A 22,137-nucleotide genomic window follows, 5' to 3' on the forward strand; every position below is an offset into this window, starting at 1 on the left:
GTGTTTGTGTGTGAATGGCCCACTCCGGGGCACTTGTCGTTGACGAAACTGCTGGGATGATCACGGGGTCCCTATAAGTAGACTCTGTAAGCAGGATCCGAGCAGGATCCGAGCAGCGAGCGGTGACCAGACTGAAGAGAGAGGGACCAAGCATCAGTGCTCGACATGGAGACGCTCGCTAAACTCGTGTTCCCCATCGTGATCATCTCCGTGCTGGTCGCCTGCAGTCCGACGCAGGCATGGTACAAGCAGGTGGCCGGTCCGAGCTACTACTCTGTGGGCAGGGCGTCCGGCTTGCTGTCCGGTATCCGCAGGTCACCGTACGTCAGGAGAGCCGAGTCGGAGCCGTCAGACAGCGGAGAGTCAACGACCAACAGCGTCTTTTCTGACTTAACTCCCCAAAATTTCATCCTGAAGTCGATGGTCAGTGCTCGATTTCACCTAGGCGTGTTTGGTTGGATGGGATCGCCTTTACGCATGAGCGCAAAAGTGCATTATCCACATGTAAAAGTTTGATTGTTTAACCTGAGTATGGCATTTTCTTTAAAATTACTAAACACCAGCTGCTGGCTTTCTTACTGGTGTTAGGATTGATAATTTTGCACTGTAGCACAGGTGATAAAGTGTTCAGGTCTGCGCAGTGTAAATCCCTTTCATGACAAGCCTGTCATGGATTATTACTGATAGAGATAAGTGAAGCATTTCAGCGCAGATAGTGGAGGTAAGGCTATTTTAACAAATGTATCCACATTTTGGCAGTTTAGTCTGAAATAATGCATCCTATTTTACAATCTGCAAAGTTACTTGTAAGTACTACAGTCTCAAGTGTTGCACAAAGTGCAGCATTTACCTCTGAAATGTATTCGAATCAAGCAGCATAAAATAGAAACACTGAGGGACTTCATGATCATACTCATGTGCAGTACTCGAGTAAATGTACTTGACATTTTGCTGTTACAATATGACAGGAGACGAAGTCCATACAAACTGACTATTGATTTGTGAATTAATTCTCCGCTGGTAGATCTGTTGTGAAAACACACCGTTTGATTCAAATGCACAGAATTTTAAATCTTGTTTTTAGTCTAACAGCATCATTTTTCTCTTCCTCTCCAAACAGCCTGTTTGTATCAAAGACATTACACCAAACCTGCGGAGCTGTGAACTCCTCCAGGAACTCAAAGGTTCATTTAAGTGCAAAGCGGACGTCTTCTTGTCTCTGGACTCCTCAGACTGTGAAGCAGACTGAACAGCTGCGGTGGATGATCAAGCCTACTTGTTGAAGGCGTCACATTTAAAAACTGTACAATTTCAAGTTTAACGCTGGTGTTGCACTAGATGGAATATATGCTACATTTCATTTATCATTTCACCAGTTTATTTATGGATTTTATGATAAACCTGTCTTAAAACTTTATGCCGTTAAAGTAATGTATTAATGTACATATTTGATCTGAGTTTTCATTAATAAATGAATCATATCGCAGTCCCTTGTTGGAGTGACTGAATGCAAAACAAAGAATTTTCTTCTCACCTATACTGGAGATAGCTGCTGCATTTTTTTTTTGGTATAAACATGTAACTTGCATGATTTTGGTAGTTCACGTATGGGTGATTTAGAAACATTAAATATGTCAAAAGATTGAAATCAGAAAGACCTCTTATAATTGGTGCATTTTTCCAAGTTATAGTTAACATGTTAAAAGCAGCTGTTAAAGCTTTAAATTGGAAAAGATATAATAAATACACAGCGTTTAAAGTACTTATCAATAAATATTTTATTTAAAATGTTTTAAAATAAAGTGAGTGAAGTGCAGCTTAAATAACCTCATATTAACCTTACTTGCTGCTTAAAATAAGAAAAAATATTTGCCCACATTAAAACATTGGGATAAAAATGAATATTCCAGTGCTGAAGGACTAAAAACACAGTCTACACAGTCTTCAGGAGACTTCATAGCAGCTGGACAGCTGCTAGGTTCTCCTTGATGATCTGACCTACGACCATGTGGAAGACCACCTGTACGTTGGCGGTGTCTGTGGCTGTGGTGAAGTGGTGGTACACGGGCTTGCCGGGGCTGCTGTTACATGATGCGAACATGGCAGTGATGTGGTGGGCTGCAGCGTCCACGTCACCATCTGCTCCTGGATGGGGATGAAGGAAGAAGAGTGACTAACTCATTGAATATTCATAAAAACAACACACTGGCTTCCAGTGAGAATCTGTACATAAGTTTTCCTTCTCAATCTGCAAATACGCAAACAAAACATGACAGAGTTTGCTTGTCAGTGCTGTGAGTGAGTATGAAATATGTATGACCCGGGCCTGACCAGAATGAATGATAGGCACATAAACAGAGGACTGTACGCGAGTGCTGTGACAATCTCTGACCACGAGGAATTCTGATTACCCAGAGGACAGGAGCGATGCAGTGAAGCGCAAAACAAAAAAAGGAAGAGATGCACATGTAAACAACTCCTCGAGGGATTCAGATACCTCAGAGTTCAGAGTAGTTTCTCAACTTTGCCAACAGCTGCAATGTAAAACAGAGACTCTAAGGAACAAGGATTGATATTGTTTATACTGCTTTCAGAATCAAAATTGGCTTTATTGGCCAAATACATGTGAACATGCAAGCGATTTGACTTTAAACACTGCACTCAATGTACTTGCATAGTAAAAAGGACATACATCTCAATGAGGACAAAGAGACAAAAAAAAAACACGTTGACATGAAAACTCAACTTGCCTTTATAACTAGAAAGGTAAAATCTCAAGTGCCTTCCAGAGTGTAAGATCTTCTCCCGGAAAAGGTCAGTTTTGTTCATAAGCAGAATCTGAAGGAAAGAGAGATAGAGAGGCACCCGAGCTGTGACTTTAAAATAAAATCTACAATGACAACATTCAAAAAACCTCCAGTTGATCCCTTTCAGCAGATTTTCTCACACAACACTTCAGTATCTGCACAGACATGCTCCATCTACCTGAGGCCCAATACTGTTTTCACCTCAACAACGGCTGGTATTTTTGGTCTAACACCAGTAACATTACGACATTATAAACTGAAGTTTAACAGTATGAACCGACAGCATCAGCCTCATAAATATCATTTCCATACTGCTGTATATAAACACTGTGAAAGTTGGAGTCAGCCTAACAAAAAAACCCACTAAACTCCCCTATTGTGGTGCAGTCTGTCACAGAGTGCTGCTCCAGTTAACAGAGAGAGGAAAACCCTGTTGACCTTTCTATTTTTGTAATTATTGATTGATTATGCTCTGAGAGTGCGAATACTTTCCAGCAGCCTTGCGTTGAATGCATTATAATGGTCATCATCGCCATTAAGTTAACCTGCTTTGTGTGGTATTCCAAGGTATCTCCAGTCGTTTTCTATAGAATCTTGTCATACTTACATACATACATACTAACTGAGAAAAGAACTGACTACCCAGCATTTACTGTAAAACACAATCAAGCATCGAAAAAAATGACGCAAGAGGAAGTGGCTGTAAGATATCCCGCACCTCTAAAGGCCTCCGGTCAATCAAGAGCAAATATAACCGCCACTGGCCGACAAGTGAGTCATTCATGCTCATATAAATATCCCGACAAACTGACAGAAATAAGACACAAATCAAATTACACAGAGTGTTAAACAGCGTTCACAGCCAACTTACTAAACAGAAATCACCAGCCCCACATCTCAATTACGCTTTGTGTGCTAATTATGTACGTCAGATGCAATCACAGCCACTCTGTGTCCTGTCTGCTCGGCATGAATGATCATCAAAAAAAGCCGCTCAGTGCTTTAGTCACCTCTGCACATTTAGATGAGGCATGGCCTGTGCATGACACACAGGCAGACGCCATAAAAACAAATCTCCAGTTATACCTTGTTGTATTCTCAGCACATTTGTACTCATCTTTGAGGAAACCAACTGAGAGAAGTGTACATAAACTCACCAGTGAGCAGCTCCTAAAGACTGTGCTGGTGCAGGTGGATTTAAAAAGTTCAAGACTTTCCTGCAGCTGATTCTAATAAGAGAATAAAGGGAAAGGTTGATGAAAGACTGGCACCACATTCGGCTAAGGAAAAGACATGGCATTACATATGATTTGACTGTCTTTTTCATAACATACCCTTGAAGGGTCCTCCATCAGTGTCATATCATAGCTGCTGAGTGCCACGACAAACAGCACGGCCTGAATGCAGTCAAAGCAGCTGAGCCACTTTCTCCTCTCACTCCGCTGACCCCCGACATCATAAAACCTGGCAATACGCGAGACAAACCCATTCATGCTGAATTCACCCAATGAGCTGCTTACAACTAATCACACAGAGAAAAAAAAAGGGTTATTTGTGGAGAGCTCGTGGGTACTGAACTCTCCAGGAACATGATTAGCTGGAGAAATATCATGTGCAAGTTCAATCCAAATATACTCCCTCATAAATAGCTTCACTGATGCCACTGGTGTTGGGAAAAGTGTCACTGCAATGACAGTTAAACTGTCTTATTCATAGGCAATAGGGCAGTATTAGGAGATAATATTACACTGAAAAACTCAAACCCATTTAAACTATCGGAGCAATCTATTTCAAAATATGATCTGGCACCAGGTGAAGCCGAGGGGTCTTGGTGACACAGGTAATGAGTTCCCATTTGGGCCAGACAGTCTCCAGGTGCATGATTGCGGTACTCATGTCAGAGGCAATGAAGCGTTTATCGCCTGGGTCAAGAGTCAGTTTTAACAAGCTGGGGGACAATGAGCATTAACTGTAGCATTTGACAGCATTAGCTTCTGCGCCGCAGAGTAGAAAATAGTCGCTCATGACCACAAGAAGGCTTTTAGTCTAAGTTGTTTCGAGATTTAGTGGAAGGGCAAGACCAGACCTGTAAACTGAACTCCTACGAGACCTGAGGAAGCCATGTTTCTGAACAGGCCAAGAGATGTGACTCACTCTGAGGAAGTTTAGAAAGAAAGTACAGATCATCTGAACTGTAAACAGATACATGGTAAATATAAGCAGATAAAAAATATCAACTACTGCAGGGAACACTGAAACAGACTGCACAAAGACTCTGTGTTACACTGGTTACATGGTCGTCAGTGGTGCACAAGTTTGGCTTTTTGTGTTGCTTTTGTTGTTGGCTTAGTGGTGCCTGAATAGAAATCTTGCTTGACTACCGTGAACCAACTTCAAACTGTGATTTTTGAATTCAACGCAAAAGTAAAACAAAGACTTAATATTGCACAGAGTGATGCATGTTGATGCATCATTGAAGAAGCTATAGTATGTACAATATTCATGAAGTCCTGGTCTGTATGGATTCAGTTTCTTGTGACCCACACACACTGAATGCCATCACAGCACAGGGACGGGGTGCATGGAGCATCACGAATGCTTGCTTATTCTGAAAGAGCACATCCAAAGGGGAAGGGACGGAGGTTGGGGTTTCAATGTTTCACTGCTATTCTTCCTCCGCATTTGTGGTATTATTCCTGGAATAACCAGGCGGAGAGAAGCCATCAATATTTGATGTCTGAGTCACGCTCAGGCAGCTGCCTCCCTCAGAGTTCAGCTTTCGTCAGGGACCCTACAAGACTTGGTGGTGACGCTGAGTCTCCAGGGGCTCAACATGCTGCTTTCTAAGACAGCAGCATGTTAAAGTGTGTGTGACGACTCCATGAACAGTGACTGAACCAGAATTCGTCAAGTTTTTTGATCATTTTTTACTGACTTTACTTTACTGACTAATTCCATACCCTCTCAGTCGCCACCAGTTTCAGTCAAGATCAACTTAGCTGAGAATGTGCTTGTAAGCAATCCACACATTCGGTCGGGAGTCATGTGACAACAGCTCTCCTGGTTCAGTTATGGTCGGGTAACGTTGTTGCATGTTGTGCTCTCCCTCCCATCGTCTGCTAACTGTCTATTTGGTATCAACTGTCCAATAAAAAGGACAAAAATGCACAACAGTAATCACAAAAAAGATGAGGGACTACACCTTCTAACGGCTGAAGAGCCATCTTACATACAGGCTGTGCTGCGTTACCAAGCAAGCTAATCACAACATCCAAATGTCACCATCACACTAATGACCCAGTGCAACTAATTAGCAAAAACCTGCAAAATTATTAACACATTCCAGTGTATGTAGCCAGCACGTCACCCATTGGTTTGTGCCTCAGGTTAGGATTTGCGGTTGTGGTTTTTCAGCCAGATTTTGACCAGATTCAGGGTGGAGCTGGGGAGGACACGCATTTCTACACCTCTATGCTGGATGTATTTTACCCTAAATGAGACCGTAATTTACAAAATGAACATGGTGCTCTATTGAAGAAGACTTGAAGATGGCGATTAAGACCATAAATTCATTAATGTTTACTAAGTCTAGGGAAAAGTACAGCCATTTTTTTCATCTTACATACAATCAGACGGTTTTTTTTTGCCCCCTGCTGGCCATTACAAAGAATGCAGGTTTACGGCATAATCTATGATCTAGACACCTTATATGGAATATCTGTATGTATCTGTACATAATGAAATGCATTTATTACATGAGCCTTGCAATATATCTTGAGTCTTGAGTCTCCAGTTTATAATAAAGATTTCTTAGAATTGGTGTTTCAAGGTAATAAGACACTTCACTGTGACATAAAACCTCAATAGATTGTTGGTTTGAAGGTAGAAGATGCAAGCAGTTCTATTGTCCCTTGAAACTGAAGGAAGGTGAAATATTCTTTTAATATTCAGGAATTCAATTGTCCCTCTAACAATAAATGTATTATATGATTTCCTCAGAGTTTTCAGTGGGCCCATTGTGAATCATTAAAGTTTTTACCTTTATGAACTCAACATACAGCATTATGTTGGCATATATATCTTTGCACAGCACTATATCACATTGCAACCACCGCTGAATTTACACTGCCAGTTTAATAAGTCTTACCGAAAGATCATTTCATTAAGCTGAAACTGCGTCTCAATGATTCCACAGGTCCTCACTCTCACTCGCAGAACATCTGCCTCGGTGGGAACGTATTTGGGAGCGATGATTTGGTTCATGTTCTCAAAGAAACTGGTGAGGGAATAGCAAGAGAAAACGATCAAATATCCAAAAGTCAGCTGTGCGCAAACATTTGGGCTTTTTTAAAAGGAAGTAGTGACATCGTGTTTTCGGCTTCATCATAAGAAGCAGGAGAAAGAGTGGAATAAAACAAGATGATTTCTGGTGCTGCAGCAGGGCTTTTTAACTGTCCATCACGAGTCTGACGGTGTTACAGGGTGTAATGCTAAATTGGTGGAGGGACCTTTTAAATTTGACCTGGTGCACTCACAAAAGCAGCTGTCAAAACCTCCAATATCTGCTGCTACCTCAGCTACTGTTCACCAGATGTGTGGCTCCTGCAGCAGGAAATGAACTCTACAGAATATTTACACCTTTAATACTGACTGCAGGTCTGTTCTGTGTGATTCATGTTGTTGCAGAACACACAAACTTTTCATCGCTGACTGTGTTGTCAATATATGGGTGAACTTATACAATGTGTTCATAGAGGTAAATGTGAATCAGCTCTGATTTTCTACGTAATTCCACCTGCTGACTTCCATTTGATTTTTTCCCTCTCTCAACAGCAGTGACTCAAGTTTAGAAAATTAGTGTTAATTAGAATGGATATCTAAACACAGGTCACATTAACAGTTAATTTCCTGTGCCTGAAAAAAAAAAAAAAGTCATTCAAGAAGTCATTTTACACGTCGAGGTGCCCTCAGGTCCTGGGGAAGTCAAGTGTGTCACGACTCGAGTCTAATCCAATATTTCTGGAGGGAGAAATCAATGTGGGGTCCAACAGAGTGAGAAGACTGAAAGAGAGCAAGCCCAGTTTCATATCATCTTCCAGCTCCAACTTTATCGAGTTCCGATAATGAAGCTGTCACATCTTCATCTCTCTCAGTCTGGCCAGCTGCAGTACATTTTGACTTGGCAGACCTCCCTGTTGCCTCAGAGATAAGGACTTCTGCTCAGTCCATTTATTAAAAGTTTATTTAAAAGAAAACTTGCTGGAAAAAAAAAAAATCCACCTTCACTTTAAAGACTATACACAACGACCAGCACCGGTCACAATGCATTGTTTTGTGGCGTTTGTAAGTGATGCACCAGCAACTCAAGCAGCAGTTACACCACACGCATCAAAAGCATGTTGATATACTGTGTGCAATGCAAGCACGTCATCAAATAAACCCAAACAGCAGCAGGTAGCTTTAAAGAGGCCTGACAATCACACAGCTGCTGCCTGGACTCTGTGGGTGCAGTGCCTTCACTGATAAACGATCAGAAGTGTTATTTGTGATCCCTTCCTCCTGGTTAACAAGTCAATTTCCATCCTCTAATTTCCTACATTTCCTGAAAAGGTTGTGCAAACATTCTTCTTCTTAATAAACATGATGACACACACGTATGTACGTGCAGGAACATGTATGTATATACACACATACGTGTATATGTACATGTATTTCAGATGATTTTTTTACCAAAAAAATGTGACATTTATTCTGACCAAGAGCTCAAACCAATAACGCCATTTAGCAAAATGTATTCCACACAACACTTCAGTTAATGATCCACACTTCAGCTGATGATGCAACACACACTCAACAGATGATCTATGCTGAGTGCTGCTTTTTTGGATGAACAATTGAAAGGGCACAATAACTGAAGGACAGAAGGACAGCGACTGGAAAAACCAGTTCTGCCCACATAGATATAAAATGTCCCATATAAAGATGTGTGGGGGGGGGGGGACAGATAAGCTGTGTTTCATAACACACAGAGATTATTTGGAGTGAGATATGTTGTGGTAAAATAAATCCAAGTTTAAGCTAAAAGCTAATGCTATAGATTCATCAAAACCTCTAAGGTAATTCCCTCTAATTTAACAGCTTCACACGGATAACGTTGTTTGACTTCTTACTCATTAAACAAGAAAACTGGGTCATTAATCATGTCTTTCATCTACTCCACCCTAATTCCCACCTTCCCGGATATCTACAAACAGTGCTTTATAATTTGGTCCCAATTAAGGCTCCCATTTCAAAAATGTCACAGGAATAATTTCCTGGAGATGAGTTATTCTAAGCACTTGCTTTACCGTTGCTCTGTATTGATAAGATGTGACGACACGCTTCTTACTGGGCAATTTCCCCTGACATTTCCACTGTCAGTCGTAATTGGCTGACCTAGATCACTTAAGGTCACTCTACTCACTAGAGTGCAGAGTCATTCAGCTCGAACTCGTAACCTCTGGCCGCAGCTGCTCGCACTCCTTGGTCGGCCCAGAGTGCACAGAAAGCATGAGCCACAAAAGGAAGCAGCTCCTGGTCGTCCCCCAAACACTGACTGCAGGACAGGATGGAGCGCGCGTGCGCCTACAATCAGCGGGACAAAAAAAATAAATAAATCAGCATCAGAAACACCAATCCAGTGGTGGAGAAAGTATTCAGATCCTTTACTTAAGTATTATCATACTGTAAAAACACTCTGTTGCAAGTATTACATTAAATTGTTACTTAATAGTGTGTAAGTATAAGTAGTACAAATACTGGCTGTTATGCTATTATACATTGTTACTCATGCTTTAAAGTAAAAGCAGGGTTTTGCTGTCGGAGTTTGCTGAGGTGGAGCTGTTGTTTAACTGTTTTTGTACAGAGTGCAAACAGTGTTTATTTTAATTATGGATTAATCTGCTGATTATATTCTCCATGAATCAATTTAATTCTGAAAATAGTGAGAAATGCCATCATAATTACGCAGAGACCTTTATGATGCTTGTTTTGTCAAAAGCAATGTTGCAAAACTCAAAATCCTTCAAAATAAATCAAAAATAATTAAAAGCAAAACCAGCAAATGTTCAAATTTCTGAGCTATTAAACGTTTATTAAAATTAAAAATCACTTATTATCAGTACAGTACAAGTACCTCAAGTCTGTACTTAGGTACAGTACTTAAAGTAAGTAAATATACTCCATTACATTCCAACACTGCGCTGTCTCCATGAATCATAGCGTATCTACTGCAGATGAACACTGACATCTAGTGTGATGAAGAGGGGCTGCAGTGCAAAGTGAACCACCAGATCAAACTGACAGAAAAGCAGATTTGATGAGACTTTTTCTAAAACCCGTCATCATCTCACCTTGTTCTTCTTGTTCGCGAGGTTAATCCTGAGCATGCCCATTCCTCGGAGGACAAACTTCATGGAGGTCAGCAGGTTGTCGAGTACTGCGGGCTGTTGATGCCGGACAGTCAGTGTAACTCATGTGGTTCAGAAAGCTTTAATATCTGAGGCGAGTACACAAATGCTCCATCTGCTTAACATCTGCCCAATACCTTGAAGGTGATGAGCTCCTGTTTGGAGAAGCCGTGACTGTGGATTATTTTAATCTGTTTGATCAGGGTGCTCTTTCCACTCTCTGCAGCTCCTGACACACAAACCACAGAAAGTACTTCAAAATGAGACTTGATTAAAAAAAAAAAAAAAAAAGCACTTATATTACTGCAGCTGACCTTACCAAGCATGAGGATTTTCACCACATTCATCTCACTCCTGGCATGTTCACAGAGGTCTTTCTCTATTTTAGAGCTCTGGAGTTTAGCCTGTTTACCCTCTTCTGTGACATCCTGGTGAAGACACATTCCCATGCAGACCTATGGAGGAATTCACAGTTTTGGATGCTCTGGGGCAGCGGCTAACCATTCCTCTATGGCCAATAACGACATTTCACATTAAAACACAGATTTAGGATGTGTTTTAATATTAACTTTTAAAAGCAAAGCTCACCAGAAGTGCATTTGCTGAAGAAGTTCCTCTTAAACATTTGTAACATTTGTGTGTTGTAAACAGCTGTACATTTTCCTACAGCACACAAATGTATCATGCAAGTGTGATTGAGAAACATCCTTGAAGACAGTGATTTTAAAAGAGGCCATTGTTGTATGTGTTCCATAACATTCGGTTAATTAGCTTCATTCTGCCACATTTTGTGGCAAATGCCCACGTAAAATGTCTTTTCAACAGTCACAAAATTCCTCATAATTTTTGGTTGGTTTTTTCTTTCTCTCACATTTTGGTTATGGTTTGATGAGAAGCAAAACATTCGCATTTTGAAACGAGTTTAAATTGTTCATTTAGTGAATGAAGTACCTGCAGTGGGACTGGCAGAACACTGAGACAGCAAAACATCTCTGCTTTCGTTTGCTCGCCGGGGTCGTTTGATTCACAGACCAACTGCTGACACACTGCGATAGCGAGGACCGGAAGCGCTAATTAGCTTAATTAGGGGCACGTGTGCTGATTCAGCGCCAGTTCCAGGGACGACACGTGCGTGATGACGTGTGACGTGTGACGCTAAGAAGATAAAAGATGACATAAGTGTAGATTTCCTCATGATGGGTTTTTTTTAATGGGAGTACTGGAATGAAACTCTATATTCAAATACTTTACTTGGGCATTTCCATTTTTCTGCTACTTCATACTTCTGCTCCACAAATAGGCAAATATTTTACTTTTTAGGCCATTGCAATTGTGTCACAGCTGTAGTTGCTTTTCAAATCAATTTTATATGAACTTTAAGTTAAGTTTAAATGACCCAACAATATGAAAGGTCTATCATTTGCTTTACCATGCCACTATTTAAATGCTGCTCACATGCTTATGTTAATGAATCAATAATAATATTTAAATTATGTGTTGAGATGGTAAATGTAACAATGATTGGGGTCAATTTGCAAATTTAGTATGTTTGCTTCTGATACTTCAAGAGTATTTTGTTGCTGTATTTTTACTTATGTAAGACTTGCATTTAATGTAAGAATGCAGGGCTTTTATTTGTGTTATTAGACACTAAAATCTTTCTAAACCCGGACCCTTCCTCTGTTTTACTGAAAAGAAGATGACAAATAGCCTTTCAGATTAAAATGTTATTATTATCAGCAATAGTATACTGTAGTCCAATCAGTTTCTACAGTATTTGTCAACTGGGAGTTGTCAATAACATAGATAACAGCCTATACACTGAATACATTCCAACTTGACACACAGACATATTATAATGCTTCTTTTAGACAATATGTATCTATACAGTAGTTAATGGAGAGGAGGTGAGTAAAATATACATCTACAAAAAATATATTATTTAATCCCATTTGATACAGAGACAGAGGTTAAATTGTTCAGGGCTCAATGACAGTAAGAGGTCTATTTCATGATCAAGTCAAGAACACTGAGCATCTGCCGTAGTTCTCTAGTTACACTAAGAAAACTAAAGGTTAAAAGCAGTCCGTTAAAACTCTGCAGTGTTCTCTATGTTAAGGTAAATCAAAGGAGTGTTGCGTTAAAAAAAATTGCACTCAAAAGGCCAGGCGCGCAGGTCTCAAAGGTGTGCATTTTTGAGTTAAAAACCTGCTCTGCCAATAAAACAGTTCTGATGATTTCTGAGCAGTCAGTGCAGTCCGATGGGAGCAAGGTCTGATATGTACATGAGGTCCCGAAAGAGTCCATCAACGCCTTCTCAAACAACCCAAGGCAGATGCAGAGAAGGAATTTTTCTCCCCTCATACTCTAGTGGTTTTTGCATCCTCCAGGGAGACTGTGATCACTTATACATACATACAGAACATACAGTATATACAAAGACAGATCAGTTGAGGGGCTACGCCCATAGGTGGGCAGGAAGCAGCAGCAACGACCCCCACACTTTTCCTTGCCCATGATATCATACTTTAAAAAATCATCTTTTGAAGGCAAAAAATACTTAAGGAATTCAAAATGTCTGAAGACATAAAATAGACATTTGAAGATGTGGTGATATCTTCCTTGCTTCATCTTTTTTCTATTGTTTTGTGCATAACTCAGTAGGACTTCTGTATGGGTGATCGTTGACTTATGTGGACATGTACTTGCATATGCAGAATATATTAATACACAGAAGACACACACACACACTCACACACACACACACACACACACACACACACACACACACACACACACACACACACACACACACACTCACGCACACACACACGCTTTATACCTGATGATCCCACAGCAGACTGAGCCGCCCTGGCTATAAACGGGCTGCTGTAATTAGCCAGAATCGTGTGTGGAGGGTGTCATAACATTTATAAAAGGGTTGATTTTGTTGTTTTTCTTTTTTTCACTGTACATGAGACTAATTGAGCTCGTCGGTGTTACGTTGACACTTGGTTGATGGTGCTTGTCTGGGGCCTCTCTACAGCAGAGCCTGGGGTCTTTCTTTAGTCTTTTCCTCCTCTTGTCGCTTCATGGCCTGGATCACAGCTATCTCTTTGGCCTCTTTCTTCTGGTTCCTTGCTTCAAATAGCAATCTGAATCAAATGAAGAACAGCTTATGCAAGCTCATCTAATACAGTGCTTATTACAGCAGTAAGCAAATGCTGTCCCATTTAATTCATCTTTAAAAAATACTCTTTTACTCAGTGAAAGTAATATAAATTTGGCTCTTTCTGCTGCCGACCCTTTGTGGATTTTTCTCAAAGCTGACAGGAACTTTGCCCTTTTCTTTACCTGTTTTTGATTATCCTCTGCACAATGGCATCTGTAGTGAGGCTGTTCCCGCTGTCAACAGTACGCAGGATTCCTTTCCTCCTCGGCTCCTGGACATGAATAAAACATTGCCAAATGAATGTGATTTATCATCTCTGCGGATTACAGCATTTCTAAGGTGGAGCATGTTTCGAGTCTTACAGCATAAGGGTCGGATCCATCCTTGTCAGGATATATTTCTGTCTTTCCGTGGCATACAAGATCCACCTGTGGAAAAAATAAGGTATTTTATTCATCTTTAATTGAAGGGAATTATTATGGAGTGGTGAGAGAAAACGGTAGTGCCTGTACCTTAAAATGGTCCAGCAAATCTTTTGTGACTGCAAAGGGTGCACCAATCACCACTTCTGACACATACTGTGAAAAAAAAAGCACATGAGATTTATATGCAATGCACTGTGTTGATGGGGAAAAACTCAAGAAGGAGAACCTACTCGACAGGCCAGGACGCTGAGCGTTCTCTCGTGGACATTCATGATGGGGTAGTTTTTCCCTTTGTAGCGATTCACCTCCTGACAAATATGAACACAGAAGAAATGCGTTGTAAAACGTCAACGTTCGACTCTGGGAGGCGGTGAACGTCTCACACAGATGCACTCACCTGATCAAAGTGCAACCCCACTATAATGTATGGCTTTTCTGCAAGCTTATGCACTGCTTCCAGGAAGTCCACATGGCCAATGTCTGGACACGAGACTGGTCAAAGGTGACACAGCGTTTCAGAAAAGTGGACTGTGGCATTAATTGCAGATACAAAATCTTCTCAGTTTTCTAAAAAGTAATGTTTGATTAAAAAATATTTTTTATGGTGAGCTTATAAAAGGATACGGAAGAGGTCGAAGGCTCCTGCCACATAGATGATAGTGTCTCCAGGTTGAGGCTCCTGGCCTGAAGCGAACTGGATGATCTTCTGTGAAGTCTGCAGGAACTGAGACACCCCCGTCCAGGGACTGTGGCCCTTCTGACCATGTGACCCCCGTAATCCAGAAACAGGCACAATGAGTACAAAGTGACAGAGCAGCCAGCTATAAAAAAGATGCACCTCAGCACAGACGCAGTATCGTGACTGGATTATGAGACCAGAGCGCGGCATCATCGCCACCTAGTGGTGTGAGAGCCATATTCAGTCACCAGCTAACTCATAGCGGTCCACAAAGCCCCAGCACATGTATTCAACTCTCGCCAATTTCACAGCATTCCTCTTCCAGCCTCACATGAAGCCCTCTACTGCTTTCACACTATTTAAAAGCCCAGCATGTCAACTCAGAGTTACTTTCTCCATCCAGGAACAGAAGCGGCATTCACTGTTTACTGGCAAGGCCTGCATCGTGATTATAAAGTGGGTCCACAGTAAAGGCTTTTGCTTAATAATGGTTGACATCTGGCCCACACTGCAAGTCTGACTACTTGAATGACAAACCAGTCGAGGAAGAGGAAGCTAAATTTGGCTTCCAGCATATGCCCATTAAGAGTCTGGCAGTAAAGCTGAGGATTTGATATTGACAAGGTGACGACCAAAGCATTAAAATACTCTGGAAATGTGTTTTGTACCTACCTTTCCGAAGTTGTCTGTGTGCTGCTGATAGTCTGAACTATCCTACGGAGGGAAGGGAGGGTTGAATTAGAGCGTGCACTGTGTACTGAGGGCATATAGAGAGAACAAGGCTGTACTCACAATGTTGCTGTGGTGTGCTTTGGTCATCAGTAGCATCCTGCCGACCAGGTCTGTGGTTGAAACTCCTTGGGTTCTCTTACACTCCCTGTAACGACACAATTCAACAGCTTAAGAAACACACACAACATCCCACCCTGGCTGTTGTTATTATCTTCTGCATGCTTCAAAAAGAAACCCACCTGTACCGCCCCGACTTCTTCACCTCTTCATATGTGTCCTTTCCATCCACTGTTAGTGTTATATCATCTGGAACAGCAGCACACATGGCATAACTAACTAAACAGACCCAGAATCAGTGATATAGCATGATAATGGGACCTGATCAGCTTTGTTTATGGCCATTAATCTATTAGCATGTCTATATAAGGACACAAGGTGGTGATATACTGTACCTCCATGCACACAGAAGTCACAATTGTACTTGTCGAGGGTCCCGAGGGTGGTGACGTAAGGCGCTCCTTCCACGACCTCATCCACCCATTTTATGGCCCGCACCATCTTGTATCTTTCTTCCTGAGTGAAGACTGGCGGACCCTTGTGCTTCGCAATCTCACCTTGAAAGCAGAACATGTACACTCAAGCGATACCGTTGGCACACACAAATAACGTCAACTGAGATTAAAAGATGAGAGACAGGAATCTCAATTTGCAGTTTGGGATATTTTATCATCACAGCTGAGGAAGAGGGTGCTGGTATCTGCGCTGGCCCTGACTATGAAGTCATCCTGGTTATCATAATCGGTCAGAATGCCCCAGTGAGTCATAAGAGGGTGAGGCACAATCGTTAAGTTGCTGCACTATTGTCACAATGACCCCTCTGAAGTGTGTAAGGAACATCTGGTGCCTGGCTGGTAATGAAGGGACTGAGTATGCAAACAAAGGTTACAGGTGACAAGTACAGGGTGAGGGAAGGAGGGGAGGGGAAAAGTCATGCACGGACGAGCTGGAGGTGTGGCAGGGACAATGTTTGTGCGTGACAATAGCTTGTTCTTACTGTCTGTGTGTACTCCAACAATGAGGTAATCTCCCATGGCCTTGGCCTGTCGCAGCTGGTTGGAGTGGCCATAATGGACCATGTCGTAGCTGAGAGGAAAAAAGGTAAGAAGAACGAATATGAACATTCACAAACGTTACATCAGTGAGGTGCAGTAGCTGCAGGGAAGGACCGATTTTTACAACTCTGCTGGGGAATAAAACAAAGATGAAGAGTCGTGTGAATCTGGTCATTTCTTGGATTACAGTAAAAAGGTTTGGCAGAAATTTAAAACACAACTCTTCTTGGTGGCACAGTGGAAAAAATGGTAACACTGTCGCCTCACAGTTAGAAGGGCCCGGGTTCGATTCTCGCTGTGGGCGCCGGGGTCCTCCACCACGTCTTTGGTGCCTACTGCTCGAGGAAAGGGGCCTTTCTGTGTGGGGTTTGCATGTTCTCCCCGTGTTCACCTGGGGTATCCTCCATAAAATATACCCCCACTAAAAACATTCCAGAAGATCACCACCGCAACCCACCGCTCCTAGTCTGACCGTGGAGGTAGGCAGACAATGGATGGGTTAAATGTGGAGAAATAAGAATTTCACGAAGCATGGTGTGTGCATTTGTGCATGATGTTGTGTGTGTGTGATAAAATAAAGTATGTTTCTTCTCTTCTTCTTCTTCTTCTTCTTCTTCTTCTTCTTCTTCTTCTTCTTCTTCTTCTTCTCCTCCTCCAGTGTACCATGCTGGTGAATAAAGCGTGCCAATGACAGCTGTGTGGCATGTTTTCATTCTGAAGCTTTCAGTGCTCTCAATATTAGAACTCTCAGATGTCTGAGTGTTCTTGAATGCACCAATGAGGTGGTTACACTCCAGCCAGAAAAAGGCAAAAATTCATTAAAACACTGCTTGGAATGCAGGAGATGAATACTTTTTTAGCTCATGTGCAAAAACGGACACGTCCCAGCACGGCCCTTTAATATTCACAGTGATATCATCGATAATCCGCAAGCTTCATGTGATCTGCCAGATATCTGAACAAAGTCTCAACATAAAAAAAAAGTCAACAGCGCAGGGTGTTGTTCCCTCCCTCTTCACTCCACCCCGGCTATGATACCATCTGTAGATAATTAGATTAGCACAGATTGGAGCCTGAGATTGTAACAGAGTAATCTGGCACAGTAATAGAGAACAGATGGGCATTAGCCTTCAGTCACTATTACTACTGCCAACAGCTGACATCAATCTGATCATTTGTCTTTCTGCTCTACTCTGAACATGACATTGACATCTAATATGCACAAAAAAAGAGAAGAATGTGCTCTGACTGACAGAGCAGAGTGACTGCAGGCAGCACTGCGTTTATTAGGAGTAACTGCTCATATCTATGAAGTGACAGTAGCTGCTATAAGCATCAGTAACAGCAAAGAAATGGGGACCCAAGTGAGAAAGAGACATTAAAATTGGCAAAATTGTGCCCTCTTTGCTACACTATATTACACATCAGCACTCTCCGGAGTCAGGTGTTAAACAGCGCTATTAATAGCTGCTGCAAAAATCAATAAGCACACAGATGAGCACTGCCAGAGCCACAGTATGCACAACAGTAACAGAATCCCATGCTGTAATCAGCCCCTGGCAATGCTAATGAACGACAGCATCTTCGCCTTGGCTGCAGTGTCACTACGCACAGCCTGGACGGAAAACAGGTTGGGCTGCGCTAACTGTAGCCGTAGACCGTGGGGCTCATCCATGTGATTCAGCTGCAAAGGTGAAAAGGCTCGCTGTCGAGGAAGCTCGTCAGAAACCAGGAGATTTCCTGTGCGTCTTGTGCTGTCAGTCTGCTGAAATGGGATCCACATGTGCAGGCTCTGAGGCGATAGCGCAGGGCCAGAAGAATGTAGTAAAGCAGGGGTGGGGTGGAGTGGGGGGCATTTGGAGGTGAATGAATAGAGAAGAAAACTCTGAGACCCAGACAGAGTTACATAAGACCTGGAGGCTGCTTTTGGGGGGGTTGTACTAGCTACATGGCCATACATGTGTCACTGTATTCCTGTTGTATTTTTTAGCAGGGATAGATCACGACAGTATCGCCGTTGGAGGATGAAATATTAATTAGCATAGCCTGTTAGCGGACACCCAAACAGCACACCTCAGCTCCTCAAGAGCAAAACCAGACAGACATCTGCGTAAACGGGGTAGAGTGCACGTGTAGGGCACGACACAAAATTTGCAGTCTTGACATTTTGCTGAGGTTTCAGTTGAATTCAGCGCCATACTGTTTGACTGGATTTGTCCAACTGAAGAAACAGTGCTGATTTGTTTAATGAATACTCTCAGGATACGAACAGTCTCAGATAGCGAATGAGAAAACACACCTCACTAAGGCTTTAAATAGCATGTTTATAGTCTGGCATGGATACACGACCTCAACAGATACACAGAGGAGGTGGACTTTACACTCCTCCTTGATGATGCTTCCCTGACAACCGATCTTTAACCCCCATCGCCTCATTTCAGGGTGACAAATAAGAAAAGAAAGCAGCCTGTGTGCAGGGAAGAAGGGGCCGGGTCAGAGACATCTCAACAGATGACTCCATGGTGCTCTTTCCTTGGAATTTTCCTCTCTCGCTGCTGACACCGCTGGATGTCAGAGAGAGCACGGCCAAGTCCAGCAGGGCTTTCGGGGGGAACAATGTGCTCAGTGACGGGGCACGGCGGCGCGAGCTACAGCGGCCGTAGCAGGTGTGGGCTGGAGGGGTTAGAGGGGTTAATGACATGAGCTCTGTTGACATTGGCTCTCTTTGCATGCTCATCCCACCGGTTAATATTCTGGCATCCCAAATATTCTGTAACATTCCATCAAACCACAGATAGGCAGCCACACCTAAATGGCAGGAATTCTACTAGAGAAAGGGACCATAATCCTGGCCTTCAGACACAGAAATTCAAAACATTTATGTTGCCACTGCTGCACCATCAGCTAGATCCACCAAGGCTGGTGGCACCTTAAAGGGTCAGTTCTGGGGCTGCAACTAACCATTATTTTCATAATTAATAGTTTTATCTGAGGGGAAAAAAAAGCCAGAAAAAAAGTGAAAAATGCAGCATATGGTGACTTCAAATAGTTTGTTATACTGAACGAGTAAGTTTGATATCACGTACGACAGCTAAAAGCACCAAATCATCATATTTGAGAAGCTGGAACCTGTGGATATTTGGCACATCTGCTTGAAAAATGTGAGCGATCAGTCAATTATCAAAATAGTTGCGATTAATGTTCTGTCAGTGGATTAATGGACTCATCTTTGCAGCTCTGGTCAGTTCACCTCCAGTTTTTTGAGCTTTCTTCTGCAAAAATGAGTGAAAAGAATGTCTGTTATCAGCTGCCCCGTTTATTTTTGATAAGCCAGAGACCTCGCATTGCGTTTTCATTATTTTCAGCCCTCAGCAGGAAATAATGGAACCTGTTCACATCGAGTGTTTCTGGAAAGGCGGGCTGTTGTTAAGTTTTTCAAATGTCATCTGCTATAGACTTGAAAGTGGCAACGTGGCATGACAGAAATACATGTGACAGGTGTTTTCATACCTTGAATTAATCTAAACCCTTTGAACTCCACCGAGGCCACTTCATGAAACCTGTTCAGTGTGTTAAGCGGCATTAGGCTTGCCTGTCACACGAAGAGTGGCTAACAATTAAGTTTGGTTGTCATGGCTCATAGCCATAAACAAGCCAACTGATGTGTACACAAATGCTAATTTTCCACGGTTAGCCTTGCCCTCCTCACAGCTGTGTGTTCACATTCATCCATCACCTGTCCAGCATTAAAGGCCACGCCTGGCGCTCCGTGATCACCGTGCCCAGCGCTAATATGATTGTTCTGTATTCCATTACATCAAGCCGAAAGACGACACCCTGTTAGCAGAGGTGTCATTATGGCATCATGAAGACTAAGCATGTTCAGAGCGGCCTGTTGTGCATTATGTGAAGGATCTTTGTCACTCCTCTCCCTGCTTTAAGAATCACGCGCTGTGTGCCCACTGATAACCAAAGAGACAGCCGGATATCCTGGTCGAAATTGTTGTCATTTTTCTTATTGTCACGATTGCAAGAAAAAAGCACAACGGAGAACGCCACAGATGGGTGTGCGCTGTTTTTACACATTTATCACGTTCTGTCAGCAAACAGGAAAGAGACGTATAGGAGGATGCTCAGTTATTGTTTTAAAGAAAGCTCATTTTTGGATTTATAAAAATGTATTTAAGATACACATACATACATACATACATACATACATTAAGATTCAGAGATGATTTGGGTTATAAAAAATCCTACTTATGAAATTGATATGTTCACACGAATTTAACACTAATTAAGACTAATTTGTTTGCGCCTCCTGAAGATCAGTCTACATTTAAACACCATGAACATCTTCTTGGCAGTGTGACTTCTTGGTTGTGTCTCAAGGAGCGGACTGTAAAACTGCTTTTGCTTTTGGTTTAATGTGTCCTAAGGCTAGGTTCAGGTTAGTCAAGTTTGAGGAATGTGTTTTTGGATTGTCAGTCATTTAAGGAGAACATTAAACAAGACGCTGTTTAGAGGATAAAATGTAGCAACATTTAGGGGCCACATCCGAAGACCTTTAAGAGGATCCATGTGAAACTTTACGCGTAACTTCAACACTCAGCTTGAGCGTGATATCTTAATATATGACAGCATCACTGATGATATGGAAACTGTTATTTTTTTGCCTCTAACTTTTGTTCAGTACTTAAAAGGCTTTACTATACATTCATTTTGGAGATGCTTTTGGTCCAAAGCACTTAAAATAAGGTGTCACTGCCAGTGTGAGCATTAAAGCTTAGGGCTGGTCAAAGTTAGGAGGCTCCCTCTACATGATGAACTGCAAAGATCAATGTAAATCTGTTCTGATGTTGTTATGTAAGAGTGTGTCTATCGAAATGGGAAAACTGAGACGAGGACACGGTCAAGGAAAAGTAATGACATGCAGTAAGTTTCTGAATTGTAGTTGCTATATGTTTGGCCATTAAAACTCTAATGCTAGAACAAAAACAAAAGAATATTAAATTGTAAGTTTTGTGTCCATCACTGGGGAATTATAGCAGCGGTCCAGCGAGAGCTCTGCAACCTGCAGCAGGCCTGTCCCGGTGGTACAGTAGGTGTCACGCTGATGCGTTCATTCAAACATGCTCGATGCGAACGATGAACAACAACATTGTAGCATCTTCATCACGCGTCAGTCATCTGCTACTCACCAGCCGTCACACCACACCCGGATCCTTCGCCTCCTCTTCTCGGGACTGCAAACTGCAGTGCCTGGGGTCGTCCCTGCGTCTTTCCCGGCTGCTGTGTTCACTTGGTGGTGGTGATGTCCGTTCTTGATCATTTTGAAAGCTGGTGAGAAGAAAAAAATGTGCAACTATAGCTGCAGAGGGACTCCCTCCGAATGAGATGGTGAACGGACCGTGTCGGTTAATTGTGTGTCTGCTTTCAGTGCAGGACAGCCGGTCTCTATGTCAGCATCAGCGGCGGCAGCAATGCGATGCGCCAACGCCTCCTCTGCCGGCGACGCAGCGTCAGCGACGCACGACGCGCACTACGTCAAGATGGCCAAAGAAAGCAGATACACCGCGAAGGAAAGGAGCCTTACGCGTAAAACTCAGCGCGACACACGTATGGGGTCAGTGTCTTATTTTGTAAAAACTCAACCGGAAATGGATTCTTTACTACAGTGGGCTTGACACAGGTTAAATCGTACGATGAAGTGCCGGTGCGCACAGTGGACATGTTGTTACATAATAGCGGCGTTTTCCACTGTC

The 22,137-nt window shown here is 42.3% G+C and overlaps 3 protein-coding genes across 3 annotated transcripts; 1 reads left to right on the plus strand and 2 right to left on the minus strand.

Annotated features, from left to right (window-relative positions):
• The first annotated feature begins 101 nt into the window (after positions 1–101).
• On the plus strand, positions 102–1,485 carry LOC139343845 (neuropeptide B-like). The gene is made up of 2 exons (XM_070981673.1): positions 102–423; positions 1,121–1,485. Exons 1-2 carry the CDS (start codon positions 166–168, stop codon positions 1,247–1,249), a joined length of 387 nt encoding a protein of 128 aa, XP_070837774.1. The 5' UTR covers positions 102–165; the 3' UTR covers positions 1,250–1,485.
• A 469-nt stretch (positions 1,486–1,954) lies between these two features.
• Positions 1,955–11,245, minus strand: LOC139343862 (guanine nucleotide-binding protein G(o) subunit alpha-like). Its single transcript, XM_070981694.1, has 10 exons — positions 11,207–11,245; positions 10,575–10,710; positions 10,393–10,484; positions 10,199–10,291; positions 9,271–9,431; positions 6,955–7,083; positions 4,142–4,271; positions 3,965–4,036; positions 2,751–2,838; positions 1,955–2,145 (listed from the first exon to the last, which is right to left on the minus strand). Exons 1-10 carry the CDS (start codon positions 11,243–11,245, stop codon positions 1,955–1,957), a joined length of 1,131 nt encoding a protein of 376 aa, XP_070837795.1.
• Positions 11,246–11,967: 722 nt separating this feature from the next.
• Positions 11,968–21,864, minus strand: LOC139343997 (ethanolamine-phosphate cytidylyltransferase-like). Its single transcript, XM_070981868.1, has 13 exons — positions 21,574–21,864; positions 16,318–16,406; positions 15,716–15,877; positions 15,503–15,569; positions 15,324–15,408; positions 15,204–15,245; positions 14,477–14,609; positions 14,250–14,332; positions 14,083–14,160; positions 13,940–14,005; positions 13,790–13,855; positions 13,610–13,698; positions 11,968–13,410 (listed from the first exon to the last, which is right to left on the minus strand). The coding sequence occupies exons 1-13, from the start codon at positions 21,702–21,704 to the stop codon at positions 13,296–13,298; spliced, it is 1,206 nt and encodes a 401-aa protein (XP_070837969.1). The 5' UTR covers positions 21,705–21,864; the 3' UTR covers positions 11,968–13,295.
• Positions 21,865–22,137: the final 273 nt, after the last annotated feature.

The sequence above is a fragment of the Chaetodon trifascialis genome, chromosome 15, assembly GCF_039877785.1.
Source record: "Chaetodon trifascialis isolate fChaTrf1 chromosome 15, fChaTrf1.hap1, whole genome shotgun sequence".
NCBI classification, from domain to species: domain Eukaryota; kingdom Metazoa; phylum Chordata; class Actinopteri; order Chaetodontiformes; family Chaetodontidae; genus Chaetodon; species Chaetodon trifascialis.

Bases quoted from the DNA above. Each gene is read 5' to 3' on its own strand.
- LOC139343845 (XM_070981673.1), top strand. From the start codon at position 166: ATGGAGACGCTCGCTAAACTCGTGTTCCCCATCGTGATCATCTCCGTG. The intron at 424-1,120 runs GTCAGTGCTCGA...CTCTCCAAACAG, and splicing joins ATTTCATCCTGAAGTCGATG to CCTGTTTGTATCAAAGACAT.
- LOC139343862 (XM_070981694.1), bottom strand. From the start codon at position 11,245: ATGTTTTGCTGTCTCAGTGTTCTGCCAGTCCCACTGCAG. The intron at 2,839-3,964 runs GTGAGTTTATGT...TCTTTCCTTCAG, and splicing joins TCTTTAGGAGCTGCTCACTG to ATTCTGCTTATGAACAAAAC. The intron at 2,146-2,750 runs GCAAGTTGAGTT...ATCCCCATCCAG, and splicing joins TTACCTTTCTAGTTATAAAG to GAGCAGATGGTGACGTGGAC.
- LOC139343997 (XM_070981868.1), bottom strand. From the start codon at position 21,704: ATGATCAAGAACGGACATCACCACCACCAAGTGAACACAGCAGCCGGG. The intron at 15,246-15,323 runs GTGAGTACAGCC...TTCCCTCCGTAG, and splicing joins AAGCACACCACAGCAACATT to GATAGTTCAGACTATCAGCA. The intron at 14,006-14,082 runs GTAGGTTCTCCT...TTTTTTTCACAG, and splicing joins TCAGCGTCCTGGCCTGTCGA to TATGTGTCAGAAGTGGTGAT.